Source organism: Caenorhabditis elegans, chromosome II, assembly GCF_000002985.6.
Source record: "Caenorhabditis elegans chromosome II".
NCBI classification, from domain to species: Eukaryota; Metazoa; Nematoda; class Chromadorea; order Rhabditida; family Rhabditidae; genus Caenorhabditis; species Caenorhabditis elegans.
This window is the reverse complement of record NC_003280.10, coordinates 1,993,176-2,009,169: the sequence shown is the minus strand read 5'-3', so window position 1 is coordinate 2,009,169 and position 15,994 is coordinate 1,993,176. Positions and strand designations below refer to the sequence as shown.

At 36.8% G+C, this 15,994-nt stretch overlaps 4 protein-coding genes across 4 annotated transcripts; 1 reads left to right on the top strand and 3 right to left on the bottom strand.

Annotated features, from left to right (window-relative positions):
- Positions 1-8,349: 8,349 nt before the first annotated feature.
- ceh-84 (Homeobox domain-containing protein) lies at positions 8,350-9,427 on the top strand (the record flags this gene model as incomplete). The annotated part of the gene is made up of 5 exons (NM_061747.4): positions 8,350-8,484; positions 8,537-8,573; positions 8,691-8,741; positions 8,791-8,873; positions 9,124-9,427. The coding sequence occupies 5 exons, from the start codon at positions 8,350-8,352 to the stop codon at positions 9,259-9,261; spliced, it is 444 nt and encodes a 147-aa protein (NP_494148.1). The 3' UTR covers positions 9,262-9,427.
- A 357-nt stretch (positions 9,428-9,784) lies between these two features.
- math-19 (MATH domain-containing protein) lies at positions 9,785-10,309 on the bottom strand (the record flags this gene model as incomplete). Its single annotated transcript, NM_061746.4, has 2 exons — positions 9,785-10,118; positions 10,203-10,309. The coding sequence occupies 2 exons, from the start codon at positions 10,307-10,309 to the stop codon at positions 9,785-9,787; spliced, it is 441 nt and encodes a 146-aa protein (NP_494147.2).
- Positions 10,310-10,638: 329 nt separating this feature from the next.
- On the bottom strand, positions 10,639-12,633 carry math-20 (MATH domain-containing protein). The gene is made up of 6 exons (NM_061745.6): positions 12,508-12,633; positions 12,146-12,444; positions 11,976-12,102; positions 11,650-11,924; positions 11,489-11,603; positions 10,639-11,085 (listed from the first exon to the last, which is right to left on the bottom strand). Exons 1-6 carry the CDS (start codon positions 12,612-12,614, stop codon positions 10,698-10,700), a joined length of 1,311 nt encoding a protein of 436 aa, NP_494146.1. The 5' UTR covers positions 12,615-12,633; the 3' UTR covers positions 10,639-10,697.
- An 818-nt stretch (positions 12,634-13,451) lies between these two features.
- Positions 13,452-15,132, bottom strand: math-21 (MATH domain-containing protein). Its single transcript, NM_061744.2, has 6 exons — positions 15,017-15,132; positions 14,642-14,940; positions 14,471-14,594; positions 14,138-14,421; positions 13,955-14,081; positions 13,452-13,898 (listed from the first exon to the last, which is right to left on the bottom strand). The coding sequence occupies exons 1-6, from the start codon at positions 15,121-15,123 to the stop codon at positions 13,514-13,516; spliced, it is 1,326 nt and encodes a 441-aa protein (NP_494145.1). The 5' UTR covers positions 15,124-15,132; the 3' UTR covers positions 13,452-13,513.
- Positions 15,133-15,994: the final 862 nt, after the last annotated feature.

Here is a 15,994-nt window from a genome sequence, read left to right as displayed (position 1 = left end):
AGAAGAGCTGAGTTGTCGAGCGAGACCTCAGAAGAGAGCTGAGTTGTCTAGCGAGATAGCAGAGAAGAGATGAGTTGTCGAGCGAGACCTCAGAAGAGAGCTGAGTTGTCTAGCGAGATAGCAGAGAAGAGATGAGTTGTCGAGTGAGACCTCAGAAGAGAGCTGAGTTGTCTAGCGAGATAGCAGAAAAGAGCTGAGTTGTCTAGCGAGATAGCAGAGAAGAGATGAGTTGTCGAGTGAGACCTCAGAAGAGAGCTGAGTTGTCTAGCGAGATAGCAGAGAAGAGATGAGTTGTCGAGCGAGACCTCAGAAGAGAGCTGAGTTGTCTAGCGAGATAGCAGAGAAGAGATGAGTTGTCGAGTGAGACCTCAGAAGAGAGCTGAGTTGTCTAGCGAGATAGCAGAGAAGAGCTGAGTTGTCGAGTGAGACCTCAGAAGAGAGCTGAGTTGTCTAGCGAGATAGCAGAGAAGAGCTGAGTTGTCGAGTGAGACCTCAGAAGAGAGCTGAGTTGTCTAGCGAGATAGCAGAGAAGAGCTGAGTTGTCGAGTGAGACCTCAGAAGAGAGCTGAGTTGTCTAGCGAGATAGCAGAGAAGAGATGAGTTGTCGAGTGAGACCTCAGAAGAGAGCTGAGTTGTCTAGCGAGATAGCAGAGAAGAGATGAGTTGTCGAGTGAGACCTCAGAAGAGAGCTGAGTTGTCTAGCGAGATAGCAGAGAAGAGATGAGTTGTCGAGTGAGACCTCAGAAGAGAGCTGAGTTGTCTAGCGAGATAGCAGAGAAGAGATGAGTTGTCGAGTGAGACCTCAGAAGAGAGCTGAGTTGTCTAGCGAGATAGCAGAGAAGAGATGAGTTGTCGAGTGAGACCTCAGAAGAGAGCTGAGTTGTCTAGCGAGATAGCAGAGAAGAATAATAAGCTTTATTCAAAGAACTTCATTAAAAACGATATTGGTGACAATATTAGAACTGGATTTTACAATAAGACCTTCTTTGGTACGAACTCTTGATAGAGCAACATATAGTTGTCCATGAGTGAAAACATCGGTGGGAATCCAGAGACCGATTTTAGAAAAGGATTGTCCTTGGGCCTTGTTGATCGATAATGCAAATGATAAGCGAACTGGGAACTGTGTGCGCCTGAGTTGGAAAGAGATGTTCTTATCATCATAGCAATCGATTCTTGGAATGATTGTGAAATGTCCTTTCCTCTCGCCAGTTGCAAAGCGACATCCAAGTGAGTGACTGGCCAATGTTTCGACAATGAAACGGGAACCATTGCAAAGGCCAGCGGAAACATCGAGATTCCTGAGCAGAATGATCACTGAGCCTTTCTTCAGCTTGAGAATATGGGGAGGAAGAGATGATGGGGACATCTTGTTGAGAAACTCGGTGGGATAGTGCATAGTATCCGCTTGATGTTCCACGATCACTTCATCTCGTGACAGATAGATTCTTTCCTCGCCAACCATTCGATTGTGAACATCGTCATTCAGTTGAGCAACGTCGACGTTCTTAGGTGTAAGGATGACGTTGTCACATGGATAAGACGTGGTTGGATCGATAACTGCTCCGAACACTTCCTCGACGATGTTGTGATCGCACATGACAGAGAGTGGGAGTGTAACCTTTGAATCAGAGTGATTTGCAGATCCATCGCCAACATTGAGGAGGAATTGGATCCAATCCGAGTCTCCAGATGTTACTCTCATATTTGAGATGAGATGCAAAATTTGAAACTCTGTCCATAGTGGTGATCTTTTGATGCATGCGTCTACTTGATCAGCTCTAGAGCTTCTCTCCACCACAGGTAGGATTTGGCGAAAGTCTCCTCCGAGGATCAGGATCTTCCCACCAAATGGCTGATCGATCTTTGTGAGATCCCTAAGCAGTACATCGACCGTGTCGAGGGCTGTCTGAAAGTTGAATGAATGATTTGATTAGTACGATCAGAATCACTCTAATACCTTGGGAACCATTGATGCTTCATCCCAAATGAAAACGTCGTTCTCCGCTAGCTCTTGTGCTTCTTTCAATTGCCTCTGATGAAGAGAAGACTTGCATTGATTTCTAATATCAAGCTTGAAAAGGGAAGCGGATGTTCGACCGAGTGGGAGTAAATTGGCTGCAATTCCTGTCCACGCCGTACACGCTACCTGAAAATATGCAGTATTGAAATAACTTTAGTATGTTTGGTTGAAAGTTTACCTTCAGTCCTCTTCCAACACAGATGTTGTACAGAGTGATGTAGAGATAAGTCTTTCCGCTCCCTCCAGGCCCATCCAAATAGAAAAGACGGGGTAGCGAGGCATCATCTAATGCAGCAAGGATCTGGTCAGCTGCACGTTTCTGTTGATCATTGAGTGTCGCAAGGAGCCTATTGCCTTCTGATGCACATTGAGCAGGGTTGACTGTGTCGAGATCGATTGGTGGCGGATTGATAGATGGTTTGGTGACATCGAATCTTTTTCCAACCCTGGAAAAATATTATAATCTACTTTTGAAAAAAGCTCAAAAGATACCTTTGAAGGCGACTTTCGATATCAAAATATGCAAGTGCCTCAGCCTCTTCTTTCCCTGCTCCAGCATGGCGAAAATCCTCAGAAAGATCCCACTTCACGGCATCCCAAAGTGCGTTCAGATCGTGAACTTCGTTAAAAAGAATGATAGCGACAAACATTGAGCGAAGAGCTGCGGGCACTGAGCATCCAGCCCACTCTTTCAAAGACTTCAAATATTCGCTGTCATCATTCAGAAGTCCTTGAGCTTTTGCTGCTTCCACATAAGTTGCGTATACCACTGGAACATTGTTCTCGTCCAAAACAGTACGAAGATCTTCGAATGACGTCGCTCCTTTGATGTTCAAAAGAAGAATTCGAAGTGCGTATCTCTCGGTTTCGTATGGTGGGACAGTGTACATTCGGCCTATCTGCCTTGTGCCTCTTCCTCGAACCTTCCAGCCATCCTTTTTCACAAAGGTGAAGTGCGTTGGCATATCCATGTAGAAGAATTGGCGTGAATCAACAAATGTCGAAGGGATGTTCCCGCTCTCCGCAATATCCTTGCTCTTTTGGTTGATCTTAAACCAAGCTGTGAGAGTCGTGTCGGTTTGTGATGAAGATTCGAGTTGTTGTGTGGTGACACTGGCTCTAAAGTAGATCGTTTGGAATCCTTCGAGATGCACAGCGAGTCGATAAACTGTATCGGACTTCTTTTCCAGTTTGAATCCCAAGATGTGGTGGATTGCCTCGGGAGCACAGACGTATCGAGCATCTAGATGCTCTCGGATCTCATCAACAACATTTCCATCTCCACGTACATTTTGGATGATGTTGAGTGCAGCACGGTCATGTCCTTTGTAGACATATTTGAAGAGATATTTTACAGCTTCGATGAATCCACAAATCTCGACATTCATGTGAGCATTGTAACGGAGCAGAAGCCATTTGTTGTATGGAACAACTCTCCTGTTATCGAGATGTTGGGTGCCATATTCCACATATCGTCCATCATCCCTTCGACGATACCCGGGATATCCATCAACGTTGAGAGTGGTGCTAGGATGAAAATCCTTCGGATACCTTTTCGAGCAGTGCCCATCAACCATGCATGGCGAGTGAGGATTTTGAGCACCACATGGACGATGCATCATGGCGGTGGTCACAATGCGATAAAGTTCTGGCTCGTTGTCAGGATTTGGAATCTCAGCTTGCACAATCTTGTCGATGTCCTCCGAGGTTCGTGGCTTTGAGTTCTCTGCCATAGTTAACAGCATGTGTACATGAGGAAGACCTCGTTTTTGCCATTCGAACACGGAAATGTATGCGGCAACGTGTCCGAGAATATCCCGATTTAGAAGATCGTCAAACAGCGCATCTACCTGGAACACAATGAAGAAAGTGATGAGTTAAATATAGATCTTCAACTTACTTTTAGCTTGAAGACACGGGCAATAAGGTCTGGACGATCAGATGCAGATTGTCGCGGACCGAGGTTTTCAGAAATCTCTGTCCATGCAGGATTACACGTGAAAGTTAAAAATATATCAGGCTTTCCGAACTTCGAGACAATAGCCATCGCGTCTTGAAAGTTTTGGACCATTGCTCGGGGACTCCCTGGAAAAGATGATGGAAGAACGATGCGTCTTCCTGGGACATCAGTATCTCCAGCAATATAATCCTGAACCGCATTGTAGTTGGCGGCTTTCAAATCAACTTGATGAGTTCGATGATAGTTTAGCCTGTTTTGCTCGATCTGCAAAAACATGATTATTTTGTGAACACGAGATCATGTATTCTTACCTTTACCCATGAGTCTACTGCAAACTGTTGAAACAGGGCACGCCCGTGATGCAGTGGATTGAAAACTCCTGATCTCTCCATGAGCAGGTAACTGTAGTACATCTTCTGAGTAATCCTTCCTTGTTTCTTCTCCGATGGTCTCTTTTCCAAGTCAGGATGCCATCCGTCGGTTCCATTTGGAAACAATACAGGATATGTGAGAGGATCGCAGATCCTATCGATATCACGAATCGTCTTAAGTCCTCCTCCTCTTGGATGAACAGCCAAAGAGCGAGTGGTTGGCACGTCATCGTCTTCGCCCACAAAAACAACTGCGACTTCATTCGCTTGTGGCAAGTTATAACGTCGTGGATCCTTAGTTGTCGAAATATCGAAGATCAGTCGAACGCATCCCGGATGTCGTCCTTCCTTTGCAGCTTCAGAATTTTCTTTTTCTTCAACTTCAGCCATCATCTTGTATGCCTGTGCATATGGATTGGTTCTCAACAGAAGACTGCTCAATTCAGCCATAACAGCAGGATCACAATCGGCATTGGCAGGATTTCCAAGCCTCTCGTCTGTTGCTTGATCAGTGTCCAGGATGTAGATCTGTCCAAATGCTGGTCTCTGGCCTGGATCCGGGTGAAGTGGTCCCGCAAAATGGTAAACTTGACCGTGGATTTTGAAGCAGTATGGGCCGCGGCCTCTCGGAACATCAAGTTGTGCACCCATCGATGCCATTGCGAACGATGAATTAAACTGTCGGATGTTCTTCTGGAAGTTACGGGCGTGAGAAGAATCATCGAGGAGAAGATGTCGTAGTTCATCTGGGTAGTTGGAGAATCGATCTTGAAGTGTGGTTGTTAATCCGAAGTAGCAACACATATTGATATGATCGTTGGATGAGGACACCTCTCCTGAAACATTAAATTTCTGTATGATGCTAGTATATGTTATTAGTTATGAAAAAAAACCAATCTGAAACTCAGAATGGAAATAAGAAGTAGAAGTTCACTAAACTTTGAAAAAATGTATACCTTGAAAGAATCTGGCATTGCAGTTCTTGCACACACATCTCATGCTTCCAAGGTAGTTGGGATTGGCAACAGATGACGTATCGTGTGTTTTTGCTACTTCATTTCTTTTTTTCTTCATCCATACTCTTTTTTTATATTTCATCTCAGCCTTTTCCTCTTCTGACATTGAAGCTCGTTTTTCCTTTTTTCTTTCCCAATCCATCCTGAGTCTTGATTCTGATTCTTGCGAAGTTTCTCTTGAACGACGTTCTCTCTTCCATACAGCATTTGAGTTGTCACTAAAACTGCTTATTGGTAAAATTCCACGAGCATTCAAGATCCTTACCTTAATGTTCTGGAACGTGTCCTCCTAGAGACGGGTTCTTGGGATGTAGAAGGGAAATCAGGCAGGTTTGTTGGTTTGGTATCCATTGCTGAATCGGGTAGAGTTGTTGGTTCCGTATCCATTATTGAATCGGGTCGACTTGTTAGCTCGTTATCCATTGTTGATTAATAATGAGAAAATGATAATTTTCTTCTCCTTATATAGAATTTTTTTGGAAGATTCTAGAAGTTTTGGGTCTTGAAACGAATTGGGTTTTAGAAGGACAGATTTAATATAGTTTAAACTTGTAATAATATAAATTAAAAATTGCACAATGAAATAGTCAAAATTTAAATTTTGCACACTACATTGAAAAATCCAGAAGTTTCTAGATGGTTGTAGAATCTTCTTGATTATATTAATGGGTAGTTCCTGTGATGTCTTTATCAGTGACGTCATCTTTTGTGACGTTATTGGAACATTCTCTTCTTTTTCTGCAACTTCTGGAAGATTCCAGAAGTTTCTTTTACTGTAATGGGCGGAGCCTATGACGTCACATTCTGTGACGCTGATATATTTGGCGTCATCACCTATTTTTTTCCGAATGTGAGACTATATAGGTGTCATCATATGTGACGTCATAATCTGTGACTTATTTTTTGTTACGCCAGTGATTGTGACGTCATCAGAATTTTCTGGAAGTTTCTCCAAAATTCTAGAAGGTTCCAGAATTTTCTGAAAATTATATTGGGTTCAGCCTGTGACGTTTACTTAATGTCCTCATCATGTGTGACGTCGTCAAGTGTTACGTAATCCGAGATATCTAGAAGTTTTTCGAAATTTCTAGAAGATTCTCGAAGTTTATTGCATGAAGTTTTCCTCTTCTATAGGTTTATTAAATTCTAAACAAATGTGCCGGTATGTCGCATTGGTTGTGTGCGGGAATTTGGTGTGAACCTTCTGTGGTTCAAACTATCTTCCCCTTCATACTTTTTTTTCTGTCAAACAAAGTTAAATTTGACTACTCCGACAAAATTTCTCTACAAATTTGAATTTCCCGCCAAAATTTTTCAGAGAAAATTTGAATTCCCGCCAAAAATTTTTCAGAAAATTTGAATTCCCGCCAAAATTTTTCACAGAAAATTTGAATTCCCGCCAAAAAATTTTAAAGAAAATTTAAATTCCCGCCAAAAATTTTCAGAGAAATTTTGAATTCCCGCCAAAAAATTTTAAAGAAAATTTAAATTCCCGCCAAAAATTTTCAGAGAAAATTTGAATTCCCGCCAAAAATGTTTCAGAAAATTTGAATTCACGCCAAAAATTTTCAAAGAAAATTTGAATTCCCGCCAAAAAATTTTGAAGAAAATTTGAACTACCGCCAAAAATTTTCACAGAAAATTTGAATTCCCGCCGAAAAATTTCAAAGAAAATTTAAATTCCCGCCAAAATGTATGGGTCTCGCCACGATGGGTCTCGCCACGATGGGTCTCGCCACGATGGGTCTCGCCACGAAGGGTCTCGCAACGATGGGTCTCGCCACGAAGGGTGACTGGCCCCGCCCACAACTCTCAGTGACTTTAGGGGTGACGTCACAGACTACAAAGACTACATAGACTACAAACTATGGACAGACCCACACTATTTTTTTATATATAAGTAATGATACACTGAATCTTGGAAATTTTTTCAAAAAATATTTTTCAAAAGATAACATAAAAATTATCCAATTAGGTCATTCGCTCATAATAATTTATTATATGTGACGTTGAAGTGTTGGGAAGCAGTCTGGATGGTCCTGTACCACATTTTTGTGCTTCAGAGCTCAGTGCTCGGCTCCCAGTTGTTTTTATCTCACGAAACTTTGGGAAGATGTCTTCCTACATGCACAGGTTGTGCTTTTAAAGTTTGGTCTGATTTGGTATTGTTTCACTTGCTTTATGATAAAAATTGTATTATTCAGTACATTTAGTTGTTCAAAACACTACAAATGTGTTAACATAAACTATTTTTGCCAAAAAACAAGTGAAACAATATCAAATCAGACCAAACTTTAAAAGCACAACCTGTGCATGTAGGAAGACATCTTCCCAAAGTTTCGTGAGATAAAAACAACTGGGATCCGAGCACTGAGCTCTGAAGCACAAAAATGTGACTGCTTCCCAACACTTCAACGTCACATATATTAAATTATTATGAGCGAATAACCTAATTGGATAATTTTTATGTTATCTTTTGAAAAATATTTTTTGAAAAAATTTCCAAGATTCAGTGTATTTATCAATAAAATTTCAAAAATCAGGAGGGTCGTATAGAAGTTGGACGGCCGTTTTTTCGACTTTCAGCATATACATATACATATACATATACATATACATATACATATACATATACATATACATATACATATACATATACATTTACATATACATATACATATACATAAACATATACATATACATATACATATACATATACATATACATATACATATACATATACATATACATATACATATACATATACATATACATATACATATACATATACATATACATATACATATACATATACATTTACATTTACATTTACATATACATATACATATACATATACATATACATATACATAAACATATACATATACATATACATATACATATACATATACATTTACATACACCCTTCCAGAAGTAAAGCGCGACTCTTTCACTATCGATGATATCAAGACACTTGAAAATGGTGAGAATTATTGTAGATCACTCACTTATTCTTCTTTATTCACTTTCAGCATTTGAGGAGAGCAAATATATCAGCAGCGAGGAGCAGATGCAAATATCGGAATACATTAATGTGGACGATAAAATTATTCAGGTATGTATTCCTTTTTTAAAACGTTTTTCGTAATAATTTTTCCGATTTTTAGAGATGGTTTGAAATCCGCCGAGCACCAACACAGGAGAGTGAGTTCTTTTGGCTTTGACTTTAACTTTCGATTACTTTTTTGTGTAACATGAAATTAATAATATTAAACATGAACTAGATTGCTTATATGAAAAATCGATAAAATGAATTTCCAGGCTGGGAACCAGAAGTAATTTTACCGGAAGCGATTGCAATTTTCGAGAAAGGTGAGAATTATTTTGTACAGCTGAAAATCCCGATTTTTAACGTTTCCAGAATTCACTACAAACCCGAATCCTTGTAGTCACACTTTGGAGGAACTTCGGATGAAGACTCACGTACAAGTAGATTCGATCAACGTAAGAATTAATTTTTTTTTTTAAGTGTAGTAATTTAACATAATGGGTCCGAAATTTTACATTTTCAAGTTTTAAAAGTAAATCACTCATATGGAAAAAATCATTAAAATTTGCACGATATTTTGGCAAATTAATGCTACAGTTTACAGTTTTTACAACCCTTTCCACCTAATTTGAGAACGTAAATATAAGGATGCAAGTGCGCTCTATTGCAAATTTCCAAAAAACCGTGTAATGTCTTTGATTTCAGAAATGGTTCGATGAACGTCGATGTGCTGCCGAACAGAATATTAAATCTGATTCGGAAGGTTCGGAAGCCAGTTTCTCGTTGTGCAGCTCCTGGGGTGATACTGACAAAGAATTGAAAGTGGATTTGAAAATGGCCTAGAAATTATGCACAAATTCAAAATTTTAAACTCTGGTCAATTAAAATTGTGTATTTAAATTTCAAACTTTGTTCCATTAAAATTGTGTTTTTAAATTGCTCATAACTGTTAACCATACATTTTATAAGCATTTGTATCTTATAAATAAATAAAGAGCGTTACCCGGACTAAGAAATCCTTAATAGCGGGTCTGTGGGCCCACCAGACCTTTGGGTATGGCACGTGGTGTCAAACTGTTCCATTTTGGCTTGATCATTCAATTGTCCATTTTCCTCCTTCACAAGTTTCTTTTTCGCAATCCAAAAAGATTCCAAGAAATTCGTTTACTTTCATAATTTCCATTCTCCTGAAAAACTAATAAGTGCTCCAAATCATTCAAAAAAAAAACCATGGAATATTGAAATGCTCTTCTAAATCACTATAATCTTTTTCAAACTCTACAAATCTCGAAATGTTCTTGAAAGTATGTTTAAGCACAAATGAATTATTGAAATTTGGTTGCAAATTAGGAAGATCTGGAAGTTATCAATGAGGAGTACTACTCATAAATCTAATTTTACATTTGATTTTAAAGAAACCCGCACTGCTAACAATATCGGCATGGATTTCAATGATAATACTATCATTATCCACATAATCTCTCAGCATATTCTCCCAACTAATGAATTTATTCATTCCATGACCTTCCGGCTTTTGGAATTCATATTGAACAGTCCGTCGGAAAAACTTCTCACTGACAGCTACTAGTTTCATCGTGAATTTCGTTTGAAACGACCACTTTCTCTCTCCAAAGCATTCCTCCTTTTCACAGTGCAGATTTACACCAAGAAACTCTTCTTTCTTGAAAATACGGATTTTCCTGGAAAATTTAATTTTGAAAAATAATTTTCTTGGTTTACGGAGAGACAATGTTCTGTTAGCGTGGGTAAAAGTGATAACTAACCATGAAATATCATGTCGTATTTCAATATCACTGTAGTAACTGCCTCCTTCGTCGAGTTTTGATACATCCTTGAAGATATGAGTTAGCAAGAAAGATCTGCTCGTCATTTTCTTTCAGAAAAAGCACAGAATTGAAATAGCAAAACGTTAAGCTAAGGGGTGTATGAAAAGTAACAAATGAAGAAAATAAAAGAGCCTTCTAAGAGCCTTCTAACTCTGAGCAAGATAAATACAGGATGACAGAGACATTTTTTTGCACAAATTGAACATAGCAAGCCGCAAGATAATGTTGATTTTCTATCAATTTAAATTAATTTGGACATTAGGAAAATATCAGCAATGATTTGTTTTTATATTTTTTGACCTGCTCCTGATTCCCCGTACTAACACTTGATCTGTTTTTAGAAATAATTATTCGAATCAGACAAATATTACTTCAATGTGTCAAAGTTCATTTTGGTATAACACGAACAAAGAATAAACATTAATTGCATAATTAATGATCGAAGGCCATTTCCATCCACTTTTCCAATGAATATTCCTGATCTTCCACTGGAATTATAATTCCAGAAGGTTTCTCAACAGCGGTTTCATCTTCAATTCCAGTCATATTAAGAATCTTCACGTGAGCTTCAATTGTGAGAGTATCGTCGACTATGTATTTTTCCTCCAAACTGTCCCATCTTATGAGCTTAAGCCATCCGTAACCGGTTGCTTTATTAAACACACGTGTTGTTTTCAACAACACTAAACTTCTCCCATTGGAAGACACTATTTTCAATTGAAATACAGTTTCAATTGACCATTTTCTGGATTTACATAGTTGTTTGTCACATAGGAGAAATAATTCAAAAAACCCGTCTTGCTTTCGAATTTTCAATTTCCTGAAATATTGAAAAAGGTAATGAGTCTAGATAGTGTTTTTAAAATTTAGTTTTTATTGCTCACTTCATTCTGTCATTAATCATTGTTTTTAGAAAAATATGAGTTTTCTTTTTTTTTCGAGTAAAATACGAATGTTTTACTCAGTTTTTTTTACAAACAATGAAACTTTGAAAATGTTCTTTAAAAAATTGGCTCAGCCCATCAACGTAACCAGTCCAAAATTTGATTTGAATCGTTCTCCGTATTTTTAGTTTCATAAACCAAAAAATATACACCAAGGGAAAGTAAACTAACCACGGAATGTTAAAACAAGTTTGAATACCCGTTACATATTCCCCTCTTTCTTTAATACTTGATATGTTCTTGACAGTATGGGATAGTACTCTACTAATAATAACTTACCATAGAATGTTGAAGCGAGTTTGGGTGTCCGAAAAGATGATCCTTCCTTCTTCAATACTTGACATGTTCTTGACAGTATGGGATAGTACAAATGATTTCTCTTGGCATGACAATTCTTAAAATAATCGATTAATAACATTCTACATATACTAAAAAGAAACCTGTAATTTGAATTATTTTGACATGAACTTCCACATCGATACTGCCATTGGTCACATAATCTTTTTCCATATCATTCCAACTAATAAAATTAGGGATTCCCCTATTCGACGCTCCAAATATAGCCTTGTTCTGTTTTGAATGAAGTTTCCCGCTCGCAGAAATCAGTTTAAATTCATATTCACACTCAATCGACAATTTTCTTCCTTCGTACATTTCTTTGTCGCAGCACAAATAGGTTGCCAGAAACTCGTTATACTTTTCGATTTGCATTCTCCTGAAAAACTAACAATTTTCCCATAGTGCTCCAAAACATTCAAAAAGATACCATGGAATATTGAAATGCTCTTCTAAATCACTATAATCCGAGCGCCGCTCTACCAATCTCGAAATGTTCTTGAAAGTATGTTTAAGCACAAATGAATTATTGGAATTTGGTTGCAAATACTTAAGATCTGAAAGTGTGTTTTTAGAAAATTACTCATAAAGTTGCCTTACATTTTTGTTCAAAGAATCCTGTACTGCTAACAATATCGGCATGGATTTCAATGATAATACTCTCATTATCCACATAATCTCTCAGCATATTCTCCCAACTAATGAATTCGTTCATTCCATGTCCTTCCGGCTTTTGGAATTCATATTGAACAGTCCGTCGGAAAAACTTCCCACTGACAGCTACTAGTTTCATCGTGAATTTCGTTTGAAACGACCACTTTCTCTCTCCAAAGCATTCCTCCTTTTCACATCGCAGGTTCAATCCGAGAAACCCTGCTTTTCGGAATATTTGGAGTCTCCTAAAAAGTCAAGCTAACTTTCAAAAAAGGTTCTATAGAAGTTGCACGCACTGTATGACTTACCATGGAATATTATATCGTACATCGTTATCATTATAATAACTCTGTCCTTCTCCGAGTTTCGAAATATCCTTGAATGTATGAATTAACAAGAATGGTTTGCAAGACATTTTCTGAGAAATCGTCAATCTGAAACGTTACGGAATTTATTAGATTTGGGTTCATTTTAATGAAAAAAAAAGAGTCAAGCAAAAAAGAAATAGAAAATGAAAAATGCTTCATTTCTTATCAGTATGCAAACATTTTTCAGTTCTAACTGAAAATCAATTGACTACTCAAATTTAAAAGTTAGCAAGACCAATTCTTTAAGGCTAGCAATATCGAATTAAACAACTGACAATTAAATCATCATACATAAAAAATGAAGTTTGTTTCGTAACTGACAAATATCTTTATCTATCTAACTATATAAACACTTAATTAAACATACACATAAATACAAATACAACACTAATTGCTCATTGAATTTTTTGTTTTAAATTTAATTCCACAATGGTTATTCTCATTTTCTTCTACATGTTTTTTGCGGGAACACTAAAACATAGGAAATGAAAATGAAATAAATAGTGAGCAATTCGTGTTGTATATTTACAATCGAGTATATTATAGTACCTAATACAAGTAAAATTGGGTTTTTAAACTATAACTGAAAAATGAAATGAAAAAAGTATAATAAACGAATGATGAGAGCGAAACGGCCGAATAAAAATTCTTATCAGTTGTGTCACTGATAAACAGGCATTTTCCAATCGAGTATTTCAAACATTGTTTGCACAAGCGATGTAGTAATGAATCGATTTATTATCTGTTTGTAGGATTATTGTGCATTAGGCTCGAAATGTTACATGTTTCTTTACTTCCAGTATCCCACCCAATTTCCAAAAAAACTTCAAGTCTGTAGTTCAATCCTTATTAAAGTCTCCGTCTCTAAGTCTCAGTGTACCAAGTTTAATTAAACGCTTTTATTTGAGAATAAAACAAATTCAACATTTATACGCCAATTTCATTTTCAGTGATCGAAAGCCATTTCCATCCACTTTTCCATGGAATATTCCATATCTCCAACGGGTATTGTAAATCCAGATGTCTTCTTAATAGTGGTTTCAGATTCAATTCCAGTCATATTCAGAATCTTGACGTGAGCTTCAATTATGATACTGTTATCAACAACGTACTTGTCCTTCATTTCATCCCATCTCATGACTTTAGAGTAACCATTACCAATTGATTTTTCAAATGAATATATTTTCCGTAACGATAAACTTCTTCCATGGGGTGACACTAATTTTAATGTAAACTCGGCTTCAATCGACCAGGTTCTGGATAGGCATTGTTTCTTTTCGCATCGGAGGTATAGTTCGATAAATCCGCTTTGTCTTACAAACGACAGTTTCCTATAGCTTTACAATATTGAATCAATTTTATGTCAAAATTTTTTTCAAAAACTAACCAAGGAACGTTGAAGCGTGTTTCTATGTCTGTAAAATATACGTTTCCTCCATTTATACTTGATATATTTCTCACAGTATGGGATAGTACAAATTTTCTATGTGTAGATAGAATATTGCATGGCAATTCTGCAAATGATTAGTTTATCATTAGTTTGACATAAAAAATAAAGAAACTTACATACCTTGAGTCTTACAAATTTTTACATGAGCTTCAACGCAAATACTATCGCTGTCCATATATTCTTCTTCCATAACTTTCCAATTAATAAACTCAACTTCTTGATAATTGCCCCCAGGCTTTTCGAAATTAAATGTACTATGTCTACTATAACACTTTCCTTTTGAAGAAATTAATTGTAATTCATAGTCGCATTGTATCGACCAACTCCTTCCATCACATGTTTCTTTCTCGCAGAGTAAATGTATTCCGAGAAATCCTTTTTTATATTTTTGTATTCGCAATCTCCTGCAAAACTACTGTTTTATTCACAGTTTTAATTTTTTAAATAACAAACCATGGCACATTGTAATGTTCTTCTATATCACTAAAACATCTCTCCGCCTCTACGAATCTCCTGTTTTTGAAGTTATGTTTTAGCACAAAGGACTTTCCGGAATAAGATTGCGAACATGGAGAGTCTACAAATTTGGCATACTGACATACTGGTTATAAATCTAAAATTTACATTTATGTTTGAAGAATCCTGAACTGCTAACAATATCGGCGTTGATTTCAATGACAATACTATCATTATTCACATAATCCCTTAGCATATTCTCCCAACTTATGAATTTATCCATTCCATGTCCTTCCGGATTTTGGAATTCATTTTTAACAGTCCGCTGGAAGAATTTGCCACTGACAGCTACTAGCTTCATAGTGAATTTCACTTGAAGTGACCATTTTTTCTTCTCGAGCAGTTCTTCCTTCTCACAGTTTAGGAGTAGACCGAGAAAACTTTCGTTTTTAAAAACCTGGATACTCCTTCAAAACAAAATATTGAAAGCGCTTGCCGAACTATTTTTTTTCAACTTAACGGGTGTATAGAAATGTAACTAACCATGGAATATTATATCGTATTTCAATATCACTATAGTAACTTTCTCCTTCTCCAAGTTTTGATATATCCTTGAATGTATGAGTTAACAAGAAGGTTTTAGATGGCATTTTCTGAAAAAAACTTCTCTATTTTCAAGGATAGTAGACGCTTAACATTTTAAACAAAATATTGGTTATTCGAAACCACTCAAAACCAGGCTGAAGAAAATTATTTAAATAATCAAATCATGTATATTTGATCTAAAAATGAAAATCAAATTTTAAAAAAAATTGATCTACTCTGCAAACGTTAGCAAGTCGATTTTGTTTTGCACAGAAAACTGTAAACAATTTAATGTTGTGAAATGTATAAAATAACAAATCGTTTGAGAGTCAATCGAATATTAGTGTTGAGAAACGTATAGTTCTTATCAGCCGCATGTTTTCTCCACGATAACCAAAATGAGGACAGAGCCTTCTTAAGAAAATTTTCATGAACTTCCATTTCTTCACAAGAACTTGTAAAAGTTGAATTTAAAAAAAAATAGGATAGCTTTAAAAATGCTTTCTGTGTCTTATAAAAACAACTGGATTTAGTGAATTATGGAGAGACACATTTGTCCAAATTCGGACGAGAGCAATTTTGTTGTGTAAATTTTCTCAAAGAATGTGTGAAAAAACTTTTTATAAATTACCTTCCATTTTAATCTTCGTTGAATAGGTTAATTGTGTAGATTTTAATATTAATCATAACATTAAAATCTACGATTGTTACTGGTAATTTCAAAATATAAAAGTAAATTTTGCGTTTTTGAGTTGAAAACGGTAGTTTTAAAACAGTAATATCTCATTGATAAAATTATATTTTTACTTGAAAACATACCAAAACCATGTTCATAAGTTTTACGTTCAGAAAATCTATTTGGCTTGGTTGTAGCTTATCAGGTTCAGAAGTTACGTCAGTTTGGCCAAAGGTACCAATTCACATCCTGTGCCACCT